This window comes from Camelus bactrianus, chromosome 13 (genome assembly GCF_048773025.1).
Source record: "Camelus bactrianus isolate YW-2024 breed Bactrian camel chromosome 13, ASM4877302v1, whole genome shotgun sequence".
Taxonomy (NCBI): Eukaryota; Metazoa; Chordata; class Mammalia; order Artiodactyla; family Camelidae; genus Camelus; species Camelus bactrianus.
Genome location: NC_133551.1, coordinates 76071642 through 76085077, shown reverse-complemented (window position 1 = coordinate 76085077; position 13436 = coordinate 76071642). Strand labels below are relative to the sequence as shown.

The following is a 13436-nucleotide window of genomic DNA, read 5'->3' as shown; positions in this document are numbered from 1 at the left end:
TATCATCTGTCATCAGGGAACTGTAAATTAAAACAACAATGTGGCACCACTGCACACCTACTCGAACGGCCAAAATCCAGACCACTGACAGCACCAAACGCTGGCGAGGATGTGGAGCAACAGGAACGTTCCTTCATCGAGGGTGGGAAGGCAACATACTGCAGCCACTTTGGAAGACAGTTGGGCAGTTTCTCCCCAAACTTAACCTACTTTTACTACGGGATCCAGCAACTGGGCTCCTAGGTATTTACCCAAATGAGTTGAAAATGTACGTCCACACAAAGTCCTGAACGACAAAGAACTGGGAGCAATCAAGACGCCCTTCAGTAAGTGTATCCAGATAACAGAGTATTATTCAGTGCTAAAAATAAATGCAGCATCAAGCCACAAAAGGACACGGAAGAACCTTAAATGCGTATTATTAAGTGAAGGAAGCCAATCTGAAAAAGCATATACTACATCAACTGTATGGCATCCCAGAAAAGGCAAAACTACGGAGACAGCAGAAAAGTCAGTAGCAGACAGGGTGGAGCACAGGGGATATGCGGGGCAGTGAAATTACTCTGCATGATACCATAACAATGGGTATGTGATGTTGTTAAGTTTGTCAAAATCCACAGAACACACACCACCAAGAGTAAACCCTAGAGTGAACTAGGAGCTTTAGTTAATAATAATGTTTTAATATTGGTTTATCAGTTACAACAAATGTACCACGTCAGTGTAAGAGGCTACTAGTGGGGGAACTTCAGGGGGCATGGCGAGTGGTGTATGGGAACCCTCTATACTACCTGCTGAATTTCTCTATAAATCTAAAAATTCTCTACCAAGTAAAATCTATTAATTTTTTTAAATTCATGGAACGGTGCACTTTGACGTATGCATGCTCTATTTCAACAACAAAAGAAAACATGTCTTAAGCGAGGCCCATGAAAGACGTATTTTCTGGGGACTTGAGGGACTAGGCCCATGCAGAGAGGACCCCCCCCAAGTTTGAGCTGCTGAAGGAAGCCCAGATCTGCCCAGTCAGAGGTACATTTGGCAGAGACTCAGCCGTGTAAGAAACTGCAAAGAATGGGGGTTTTTTTTAACTTTAACTTAAGAATTCTGGACTTTGAATTTTAATTCACCACGACAAGAAGATTTGATTTTGAAGCTTAATTTCTTTGGACTTCAACTTGCAGGGAAATTTAATTTTTGTACTAATTTCTCTCCAGGCAATTCACGAGGGAAAGGGGTTTATAGTCAAATCAGGGGCAGCTCTAAGTGGTTGGCCTTTTTTATTGCATTATCTTAATGCTACCATTTAACCTCATTGCAGAACCTCTGATGAACCACACTGGATAAAGCGTCTGGATAGAATTTAGATGGGAAATCGAGAAGGGAATGAGTTTGCAGCAAGGAGTGCGGAGGAACCTTGAAATCAACACATTATTCAGATCCATTTCAGAGCCTTCTGGGGACATAAACTGTCCCCCACTGATCGCCGGAGGACTAATTAGCAAAGGAAAGGTGGAAAAGGAGAAGTGGTCCCAGGAAGGCTGGGAAACCTCCCCACTGGTGACTGGTCCCCTCCCCCAAGGAGGGCCACACCCCTGGCTGGCCATAAACTCCATAGTTAAGCCAGGGAGCTGAGAGAACAAAACCCAGGAAGGACGCAGGAGAGCACCCTTCCCCAGCCCCACCTCCATGCAGAGGGGCCTCCTGTCCCGCCTCTGCCCTGCACGTGCTCCTCTCCAGGGCAAGCAGCGCAGGGCCGGTGGGTCTGCTCACTCCTCCCTCGTCTCTTCTTTTCAGATTTGTCGGCAGGAAGAGAGGATGCTGGGGTGCACAGGTGAGCAGGGGCGGCAGGGTCTGAGGCTAACTGCGGCTGTCCAGCCCGACCTCGGCCTGTGGCTCACCCAGCGGGGGTACACGCCAGCACACCCAGGCCTCGGACTAACTGCATTCCCACCACGGCTCGGACTCTGTCCCCTGGTTCTGACCTTGGACAAGGGAACAGAGCCTTGTTGTACCTGCAACCCCTCACGCCCCACAGCTCGGCTAACTCTGTTTCTTTCTTTTCTAAACATGTACGCTCACTTTTTAATTTCCTTCCTTCTACTTTTATCGGGTTTGTCCCATTGTTGTTTTTTTCACCAAACCTCTTTGAGTGGAACAATTAGATCAGCATATTAAAATAGACTTCCTTCTTTCCCAATATAAGCATTTAAAGCTGTGAATTTCCTGGTCATTACCATTTTTACTTGTTAGTTTTGATAGGCAATATTACTTTGTCGTTCACTTCTAAATAGCCATCTCTAAATTGATTTCTTCATTGACCTAGGGAAAAATTAGAAGTATGTTTTAAAATTCAAAAAAATCCAGCAGTTTGGAGCCTTCTGTGGGGAGGCAGTGACTGACTTCTGACCTCGAGGTATTGTGGTCAGAGGATGCTGCAAAATTAGTAGATACAGGTTCTCTTGGTAAATAGCCATATCTGCTTGGGGGCCTAAAATATGTACATATATATGAATAATCAGTTTTTATAAGTTTCAAAGTATGCTTGAAATAATGCGTATTCTCTAAAGTGGCTGTATGGGTTTTATAAGATCTTTTTAAATTGTATTTCACAACATCCTATTCTTTCTTTCTGCTGGATCTATCAATGTACTGACAGAAGGGTGTCAAACTCTCCTGTGTTCAGAGGATTGTCAGTTTCTCCCCGTAAAGCCCAGCACTTTGTCCCTCGTGACTGGAGGCTGTGTTTTTAGAAGTTCACAGACTCAGAATCGGGTTTTCCCAGCAATTTACTTTCCCGGTTATGACCCAGCAGGCTTCCTGATCCTGGCACCGCACTTGCCTGCTGTCACTTGTGCCCGATGTTCATGATGTTAAACTACTCTCATTTGGTATTTTAATACGTCTTGTTCTCCACCTGTTACTTTCTACTCAGGAGGCAGCACGGGTTCGGATCCCAGCTCCGTCCCTTACCAGCCACGTGACTGACCCAACACAGGGCAGAGGGCCACCAAAAACATCGACGTATGTCGTATGTTTCACTCCACTAGAATTTAAATCCGTCCATTTATAGTGATACCTGGAAAAAAAAGTCACTGGCCCCACCCGTGAAGAATACTGGGAACTGTCTCATTATTTTGAAAATTAGTAGAATCAAGCATTACTCTGCCTTCCCTGTGTGAACTGTGTGTCAAGGTAACCACAGAGCTGAAGAGGGGAAGTTCCCCTTGAAGGAAGCATTCCAGCCAACAGACGAAGATGTGCTCTGGGAGTGAGACGTCACCGCTGTGCAACCTCGAATGAAGCCATCAGTTCAGGAGCCCTGGTCCTGACGGCCCCCAATGGAGCACGAGCAGCCGCAGGTGTCATGCGGCTGCAGAGAGAGGGGACCCACCACCAGCTGCGGAGGAGTCTTGCCCCAAACAGAAAGCATGTGTCTGCTCATGCGTCTGCACCTAGCTCCCGATTTACAGGAAAAAGCGGGGGTCGAGGAACACCGCCAACGTCAGCGCTGGGACACAAAACCTAAGTGCAGGTGGCGGGGAGCTCTAGGGCACCAGCTACGCGGCCACTTCAACAGATAAAGCAAAACAAAAACAGCAGAGATGGGATGGTGACGGCAACTACGGCTAGAAAGAGCTGCAGAATCACACCAACGTACGGGCCTTCCTGAGACCCGGACTGAATAAACTACTTTTACAGGAGGATGTGCATAAGTTATATAGCAATCCTATGCCGTTTCTTTTTTTTTTTTTTAATTGAAGTTTAGTCAGTTACAATGTGTCAATTTCTGGTGTACAGCAGAGTGTCCCAGTCCTGCATATACGTACATATCCCGATTGAATAAACTATTAAAAGATTTTATGGCAGTATTTTTTTATTATTTATGATGGGAAATGTTAATGTTGGCTAGATATTTGATGATATTCAGTCATTATTTCAGGTGGGGTAATATTACTGAGTCTATGTTTTCCAAAAAAGACTCCTTAACTTTGGGATTAGCAGCAGATACACAATACTATACATAAAACAGATAAACAACAAGGACCTGCTGTAGAGCACAGAGAACTATATTCGATTTCTTATAGTAACACATAATGGAAAAGAATCTGAAAAAATATGTACATGTATGTATATGTGTAACTGAATCACTTTGCTGTGCACCTGAAACTAACATTGTAAATCAAGTAGACTTCAATAAAAAATAAAAATTTTTTAAAAAGCTCTCGTTTCTTAAATATATACAAGAAAATATAGACCAAATTGTATGCTGTCTGGGATTTGCTTCAGAGAGCCCCGGTTTGGGGAGGGGTCTGGGCGGGGGTGTTGCTGATCATCGTCAGAGCTGAGAGGCAGAAGTGCGGATTCATCGTACTATCCTCTCAGATTCTGTACATGCTTGAAATTATTCATTGCACAATCTTTCTTAAATAAGAAAATTCACAGAGCCCGGCACTGGATTTCATGTTTGCCAGGGGCAGGGGCACTCACCAGTATCCAAGGAGCCGTCCTTATGAACTGGGACGAGGATGTGGGGCAGGGAGCCGGAGCTGGTCCTCCCGGCCTCCTCCAGCTTCACCAGCTGCAGCCGCGGCGTGGTCTCGGGCGGGAAGCGGTAGAACTGGAAGGTGAAGTACACGGTCTTCGGCCACGGCGCTGCCTGGCGGTCCTGGGGCACCCTGGCTCCAACGACAGCTCCGCGTCAGTCAAGTACCCAGGCAGAGAACCCGGGCTCTCACCACGCACGCACACAGCAGCATCCCTACGGTGACCTCGGGGAGCCCGCCGGACCTGCCCCCAGTTCAGGCGTGGCTGGAGAAACCTGGTCTCGGAGCTACATCCGTGCCCGGGGACCGGCCAACTCGCTGTCCCTGTTTTCATTAAGGACCACAGCAGACCGTCAAAGCAGGTCTTACAGCATTTGGAAATGGCTGCGGGTGGGTCCGAGCCAAACAGAAATAAAGACAGACGGCACTCCTTAACCTAATGTGACCCGATCACAGAGTTCTGCCAGGTCAGAACCACACATAAGTTCTTCCTCCACACAAGAAACGCAAAAGCCAGGCAAAGAGTAACAGACAAAATAGTCAAGGATCCACCTGCTAAAGGCAAGAAACTGTAGCACGATTTCATTGCTTTGTAGGCAGTCTGATTCTTCCTTTTGAGGGTTGAATTTCACAGGATCCGCAGGATTCACGGCCTCAGCTGGTTGCTGATTAGCGTCCAGAATCTCGGGAAAGCCGGCCGACTGCAGCAGGACCATGGATGCTCGCGAGAGCTTCCCCCCAGAGCTGGAACAGGAAGACCCCCTGAGCCAGCCTCCAGGACAGGGCCGGCCGAGAGGCAGCACCAGGATCCGGGACATGGGATCCGGGATCCGCCTCTCTGGGGAAAGCGGGAAAGCCTGCTGTTCAGAGAGTCCGATGGCCTCAGCGGCACACCACTCGCCTGGGGCCCCCCGGCCAGCTGCTCACCTCCTGGCCTGGGTCCCCACGACGGGCGGGGCGTGCACAGGCGCGAACGGCAGCTCCCGCAGCTGGTCAGCAGCGGGCATCCCCAGGGCCCAGGACGTCTGCCCCAGGTCAGCTTCCAGGTGAGAGATGCTGCCCTCCAAGGGGGACTCCTGCCGAACAAGATGGGGCCCAGGTGAGGCCGCCGGGGACCCCAGCATGAAACCCAGGACACCTGGACAAGCGAACGCACAGGCGGCTGAGCTGCACTGTGATCTCAGGTAACACAAGGGCGTCCCACACAGCGTCCTGGACACGCTGAAAACTGTTGTTTCTCTGAAATTAGGATTTACCTGGGCATCTTGGATTTTATGTGAGTCAAGAAGCAAGCAGGGGAGTTTAGCTCAGTGGTAGAGTGTGTGCTTAGCATGCACAAGGTCCTGGGTTCAGTCCCCAGTACCTCTATTTAAATAAACAAACAAACAAACAAACCTAATTACTTCTCTCATCCTCAATTAAAAAAAAAAGAAGAGAAGAAATTTTTTTTAAAAAGCAGTGAGGAAAGAATCATCAATTTTATGAACAGCTCAGTAGCACGGGGGACATCTGATGCCTGAGAAGTCAAATTAATGTCAAAGCCACGGCCACATCTGTGGAACAGAAAAATGAAACCACCTCCAACGGCACAAGACAGCCTGTGGGACGAGCCCCCAGCTCGTGTGCAGGCGCTCCCCTGTCCCCACGTCACCCGAACGCTCCAGGCGGTCACCCGCGTTCCGCCTTGCATTTCCCTCCCAAGCAGGAGGCGTCAATTTACATGAAGAGCTTGCCTGGAATCTGGAATGTTCTCTCTCAAGCTCGCTTCCCAAATTTCCCGTCTCAGTGCAGAAGGAACACCACGTGACCCGAGGCAAGAGCACAGGCCTCGGGCCAGCAACACGAGAGGCAGGCTCTTCACAAACACGTGAGCCCCAGATACATTCTGGAAGAAGGCACTTCACGGCACTGAGAGTGTTTTCTAGTAAGTAATTAAGTAGAGCCGTTTCTCCTCAACAGACCCCCAGGGCAAAATGGGAGATGCAGTTTGCAGGGGAACCAGCAAACCCTGTGTGAAACCCCTGAGGTCAGTGGAAGGAAACAAGCCTATTTCGGCCCTTCGGCTCCCCTGGAATCAGGGTGGTGGGCTTCGCGAACTCTCCTGGAGGGGAGCTGGCAGCTTGGATCGGCCTCTGTTTCCATCCCCGGAGAAACTTTCCTTTTCGCTGATGTACAGAGATCTGAAGGCAGTTTAACTTTGTCTTCTCGGGTTGAGCAAAAGCCTAAGTCAAGCCCTGCGGCAGGAAAAGCTCCCAGACCGCAGGCCCCTTGGTCGCCAAGATGGAATGGTGGCAAGCATGCGCTGGGGAAGGAGGTGCTGCCCAGCCCTGCCCCTACACCCGCACCCCAGGGAACCCACAAAGGTCTCGGCCACCTCGCCGAGGCCCAGCACAGCTCGCCAAGTCAGAGACTTCAGCCCAAGTCAGGAGTCTGGAGCCAAGCCCGGGAAGGAGGCAGCACGGGAGGGGGCGCACACACCTACCTGCTGGGCCAGGGAGCGTGCGGGGCCCTGGGGCTGCCAGGAAGAGGGTGAGTGGCGCTGGGCCGGGGACTGCGGGGAAGCCGCCAGCTGGGAGAGTGACAACTGAAGGCAAAAAAGCTTGGGTCAGATGATAAAATGCACTCACAACTTCACAAGCCTCTCCCGCCCACGTTGGCACAAAGCCTTCGGAAGGAAGGAGGACCCTGGATGTAGCCACAAAAGGCAGCAAGGTCTGAGATCTGGTTGTGACTGGAATCCAAAACCCTTCCTAATTTCTTCTCTTCTAATTATTGAGACGTGCAACTCTGAGATCTCTCCCAGACTGTAACGTTTGAATAAAAATCATTAACAAGGAAAAGAAGGTGGGGAAGGCGAGATGGCCAGGGAAGCCGGGTCCTCAGCCACCCGTGGGCTGCAAAGCCGGCTGGTTTCTGAACCTCTCTGGGTTTCACATCCATCCCTGAACTGAGCATCTCCAGGACCCCTTCCAACTTAACTACCTGTGTTTCTACGATGTGAACCTGTCTGTGGAGGCAATGACCATGACAGCAGCCGACGCAGGCACTGGGATCCCCACTCTACCACTTGGCTGTCACATGACTACAGACAAGTCACCTAACCATTTTTTGCCTCGGTCTCCTCACCTGTAAAATGGGGATGCTGACAACACCTAAGTTCCAGGACTACCATGAGAAAGGACTTGGCTCAGTACCCAGCACATGGCGAGCCTCCTATAAATGTTACAAATGTCTGGAAAACGAATGCTGCCGTAAAAGGCTGGTGTGCAGAGATGGAGGACCCCCACTCTACTGAAGAGCCATCTCTCAAATCCTGGTCCCTATTTATAATGTACACATTATAAATGGGACATCTGCTGTCAGTGATGACAGCTGGCCCAGAGAGGGACCCAACACATGAAGAAGTGTGGAAGAAAGGGTGAGGGGCTCGGGCAGCACTGGGAGGCCCAGCCAGGCAGCATCTCAGGGGCAGAGAAGGTCTCTAGGGTCGTGTTCAGGCCCCTCAGGCCCCACAAGCTGTCGCGAGCCTCTCTTGCCTCCGGGGTGGGAGGCGCTGTTTCTGTGGTCCCTCAACACGTGGGGCAACATGGAAACCACTGAGGGAAGATGCTGGGACAGGCAGCAGGGAGCTCGGGAGCCTGTCGCCAAACGTGTCTTCAGGCAAGGACCACATCCACTTCTGGACTGGTTTCCAGGCCGCCTGGTGCCCATGAAAGCCACTTCCTGGGGACGGCCTTTGGTACTCAATTACTCAACTTCTCTAGAAAGTCAGTTTCCAGGGCGATGTTGGCAAAGTCATGGGAAGGACAAGCCAACTCTGACTTTCAAACCCACGCGGCCAGAGCCAGCCCAGAGCCAGGGGCAGCCCCACACCCAGCTCAGGACTCCAGAGAGGGGGCCACACGCACTGCCAGCACCCGGGGGAGACGTCTGTCCTCCAGCGGGTGGCGGTCAACACGCCGGGCCTCTGTTGGCTGTGCTCGGCATACGGGCTTGGCTGGTGCCCGGGGAAGCCTCAGCCTCACTGCCCTGAGCGCTGGTGACTGCCAGACACCACCCCCCAGCAGAGGGAGGGGGTGAAGACCACCCCTCAGCATCTCGGGGGAAAGAAAAATCCAGGCCGTGCAGTCTTGAGTGGTTCTCAGCCATCAGACATAATTGCAGGGAGAACACATCATTTAAGTGTTGAAACAGACCTTTGACGGCCAACTGGAAGACAATCAACAACCACCAGAGGCCAGCGCGCGGGCAGGAGGGGCTGAGGACGCCTCCCCCTCCGCGGCCGGGCCCGCCCCTCTCGCTCTCCAGGACCCTTCCCAGCCCCACAAAAGAAAATAGGCCATCAGCTGTTTTTAAAGATGCAAGGAGGACTTTCCTGCCCCCAGAACCTTTAAACAATTGATTCTGGAGTTCTGAAACAGGCCCCTGGGGCCTGGACTTACCCCTGGTCCCACAGGCGAGTCCTGCGGGGCGGCGAGCCCCTGGGGCGGTGGTGCTGGAGGACCTGGGAGGAAGCACATGGGGAAGGGAGGGGGCCGTCACCCTGGGTGGGGTGAGGGCACCCGAGCCTGGCTCAGTCGGGGCTGGTGGTAATGGCGCTGTTGCTCAGAGCTGAGCCGCGCTCAGTGCTTGGAGGAGACTTGGGGATGATGCGAAGTGGACCGAGTCACCGCCTGGGGGTGGAACCTGGGCTCGCTCTGCACTCTGCCCGGCCTCATTCTCCCTGCTCCTGCTCCTGCATCCGTGAGCTCCGTGAGACACAGTTTCAGACACCGAAGGCCCTCGGGGGCTCACCCTGGGGCTCGTCCTCCTTTCACTCACTCATGCACCCTGGCCTCCCGGGAGCCGAGCTCTGACGTCCACCCAGGCTGGCGCTTCCTGGGCTGGGGCTCCCCTGCTGTTTTGTTAAATAAGAAACTTCTCAGCAGCCACGCAGGTGCACGTGCCAGACGTCGCAGCAGGGCTGCGTTCTCCATCACTCACGGCCCCGCTGACGCCCCAAGCACAGCCTGTCTCCTGAGTCCCACTCGCTACAGGGGTGCTAGTGTGGGTGTGTCAGTGGCAAGAGGAGTCGAGGCCAGTCCTCTGCGGGGCCCCCTTGCCCTGGCTGAGGCCAGGCTGGTTCCTGCAGGCCCCGAGGCCCCCGCCTGAGGAGGGAGCAGACTCCCCAGGCACGGTCCCCAGGCGGTGGCCCAGGGAAGGGCCAGGCTGGTGCTGACCTGTGCTGCTCCCGCGCCCCATCCCGGGCCCGCTCCCCTGCAGGAGTCCCCTAAACCGCCCAGACTCTCAGCCTGGCTGGGGGGCCCAGGGCCCCCCATCTCCTCAAGATCATCCCCGACACGCTGAATCTCTCATGCCTTCACCCACCAGCCTCGCCACCTCCAGCCAACGGTGGGGGCTGCCCGCCTGACCCGGGCCACTCCACCCAGCCCCTTTCGAAGCAGCCAAGTTAACGTGGTTCCAAAGAACTCGGGAACGCTGCAACCCAAGGAGCCTTCGGGTCCTGAAACAAACGCACTTCAAAGGGAGTCAGCACACCGTCGAGCAAGCCTCGCCTCCCAGGAAAGACGTCACCGCACTGGAAGCAAAACGCAGACGAGGGCTCTGCCGGGGCCCGCTGTCCACGAAACCACGAGCTTCTCCCCAGACACCTTCAGGGCTCAGTGCAGCCGCTCACTGCCCCCGCCCTCCTCCCTGAAGCAGCCTGAAAGGTGAAACAGGAGGGCAGACGCGGCATTCTCCCAGTTCCACCCAAAACAGAGACTGAAAACTCCACGGGCTGATTGTGGTAACGAGGGGAAAACTGCAGGAAACAGCTCCGCTCTCCTCTGCTCAGAGAGGCTGGTGCTCGGAGCCCGGCCCTCGTGCCTCCGTCCCCCAGTCGAGGAAGGTCGAAATTCACGCTGCGGAGAGTTAAACCATCTAAGCCCCCTGGAAACGGCCCACAAGCTCTTTTATTTTCCCCACGTTGTCTCAGCTGGGTGCTGCGCTGTGTTTTTAAAGGTAATTCTTTACATCACAACGTGGGCAATCTTATATTCCTAGAGAATCAACAGCACAGGAAAGGCTTTGGCAGCGGATTAAAATGACAACCGCTGGTGACCCCAGGATCCACACAGCCCAGGGAGGCACGGGCTGAGAGAAAATACATGGAAACCATAAAATAACTCGGTTTCAAGTCTTTTTGCTTTAATGTGCCACATGGTGGCCACTGGTTAAGTTGCTTCTCAAACTGTTCTAACAGGCTCACCCAGGGACACCGTGTCCTCCAGACGTGTCCAAGTCTCCCAAAAGCCACAGTGCAGGTGTGGGGGTCTGACTGGGAAGCCCGCCTTCTGCCACAGAGCAGGACCAGGCTGAGAGCAACCAGGGTGGGCAAGACCAAGCCGTGGGGCCACTCATGTGTGTGCAAAGGCCGAGTGTGCAGTGACGTGGGCGGTGTGTGTGGGACACGTGCACAAGGGCCTCCACGGCAGCACCGCGGAAAACAGCCATCAGAATGGCCCACGTGCCCCCGAAAATGGAGCCCTTAAATGAAAGCGGGCAGGTCCGTGTGCAGAGCACGGAAGCCAGCGAAAACGGGGAGGCTGACAGGTGGGTCCTGACGTGCGATGTTGCCGAGGCAAGTTACAGAGCGAGAAACAAGTCACCAGCCAGCCGCCGAATCGAAGCCCGGCTGCATTAAAGGAAAAGAGAGAGAGAACCGCGCGTGGGCGAAGGCGCGCAGGGAAGTCGCTGAAACTCACGGAGCAGCCGGAGCAGCGAGGCTGGGCTTCCCCCTTTACACACGTAAGCGTGTGTTCCTGCGTCACCTGCGGAGCTTAAAAGAACTGAAATCCTGGTTTACTGGTCATTATCTGGCGTGTCTTCATGACAACGCTCCCGGCTGAACCTACGACACGAGGGGGCCCAGCACCGAGCGTGGCTGTCCAGGCAGGAGCTGCTGACTGCACCCCGGGCCCCTCCTCTCCCCCGCCGGCAGTAACATCGGCGTCTGTCTGGCCGTGGCACCGCAGGGCTCTGGTTCAGGTAAGTCACCTGGGCATTAGAAGAGCGCAGGAACTCAGAGACGACGGCTTTGCCAGGCGCTCTGGGCAGCTCAGGGACACCTCAGCCTTGGGAGGAGCAGAGTCAGCGGCCCCCAGGCTCCCTGAGCCCACCGCGATGGGGACAGGGCCACGTTGATTGCTTGAGAAGAAGGCGAGCCCCACGTGTCCAGGTGCGGCCAGCTTTGCCACTATCTGAAGGTTCATTTCCCTGACACCCCATTACCCCCTCATCAACCTCCACTTGCTGAAAAGCACCATCACCAGAAGCTCCATTGTCTGGTCCTCTCTTCCGTCATTTCGGCTGCTAGAAGCCCAAATGCCCTACCCTTGACTACAAGGCCAGGCGGGGGCTTGTGGTCTGCCCCAAACCTGGGCTGGGTCACACAGCTGCACCCTGTGGCAGGGGGTGGGGGTTCAGGACCACACAGATCTGAAGACAGCTCACGCTCCGGGGCAAGAGGGGCTACTTTTCAAGTCAACACTTCTAGCCACAGAAAGACACAAAGTAAGTACCCAGACAAATGGCGATCAGGCAGTGGGCTTGAAGACACCCTTCAGGCTGGAGAGAGCAGAGGCCTGGCCAGTGTCTTCCCTGGGAATGCCAGTGGGGTCCCCATCGGCACCCTCCTGCTGACCACCAACCAGAAGCAGGCCCTGCATAGGAGGCAGCACTGAAGCCCTTTACCCCACGTGCAAGCCGCTTTCCAGAGCGCGCTCTTGGCTGAACCCAGGAAAGGAGACTAAGCCAGCAGAGCCTGACGATGGGGGTTCACGGAGGAAAACGCTGCTCAGCTCAGCAGACAGACCTGCCGGTGCTGAGCTGAAGGGAGAGGCGGCTGTTGCTTAGCAACCGGGCAGCTCAGGACAAGGCGGGGGGGGGGTGCAGGCCTTAGACCAGGAGGTGGGAGTCCAGGGATGTTACAGGACGGGGCCAACCAGCTGGCCCCACAGGCGCAGGGGAGGACGGGGTCATCGCAGCGAAAGACACCATCGCCGCGATCTCAGTAAAGACCGTGGAAACAGCTTCTTTGTCAGACCTTAAAAATAAAGGCTCACTCCGTAGTTAATGGTGCTCCAGACACTAAGAATTCACAAGGCAAACCCAGTTGAAAAGCCCTTATTCCTGATTATCTGGGCTTACAAAGGCATTCTCCCCCAGACTTTGATCACAGGAATGGGGGAGGTGAGCAAAGTCTAGGAAGAGGTCAGGGGACAGCTGGACGAGGGAGTGGGCTTGGGTCTCTGTGCTGAAGGAATCTGAGACCCAGACATGCCCCATCTCGGTTAATCAGGCCCGAGAGGAGCGAGCAGTGCGTGACGTGCCCGTAGCCCTGGGGATGGGGTCACCTTCAAGGACCAGGCTCAGAAGCATCATCGCCCTCCTGGAAGCCGTCACTCTGAACCTCTCACCAACGCGCTCTGTAGAACGTGCCCTCGGGTTCCTGGTGCTTCAACTCCCATCCCCTGCTCGACAGGTTTAGCCCTCCCTACTGCTGCGTGATTTCCAGGAGGACACGATCCAGGGCCCGGGAGTGCCTGTCGGGGAGGACGTGCCCCACGGCGTCCACAGCACAAAAGGTCACCACCGTGTCAAGTATCTGGCTCAGTTCAACTCTGGGAAACACCATAACTACTGCGTATTTTCAGTGACCCCTTCTACATGGCTGTTTTCACATTTTTTAAGCAAACACACCACAATTCTGACACCACCAGAATATTCAAAAGCAAAATATGGGTCAGGGAGATTCCAAGTTCCGAAAACTGAAGACTGAGCGCCCTCTAGTGGCCCCACGCCGCCTTTTCATGGAGGTTGATGGATGGACCTTTGTGCCCTTGTAAT

At 53.9% G+C, this 13436-nt stretch overlaps 1 protein-coding gene across 5 annotated transcripts in view; it reads right to left on the bottom strand.

Annotated features, from left to right (window-relative positions):
• Window positions 1–13436, bottom strand: part of NPHP4 (nephrocystin 4) — a 103086-nt gene that overhangs the window by 26900 nt on the left and 62750 nt on the right. For all 5 annotated transcript variants that reach the window (XR_012511486.1, XM_074377583.1, XM_074377584.1 and 2 more), the window contains 5 exons: window positions 8990–9051; window positions 7030–7131; window positions 5475–5623; window positions 5100–5291; window positions 4492–4679 (listed from right to left, as the gene is read on the bottom strand). Coding sequence is in view for 4 of the 5 variants with exons in the window: in XM_074377583.1 (XP_074233684.1) it covers window positions 4492–4679; window positions 5100–5291; window positions 5475–5623; window positions 7030–7131; window positions 8990–9051 (693 nt within the window). In the remaining variant the exon portion in view is untranslated. The remainder of the gene's footprint in view (window positions 1–4491; window positions 4680–5099; window positions 5292–5474; window positions 5624–7029; window positions 7132–8989; window positions 9052–13436) is intronic.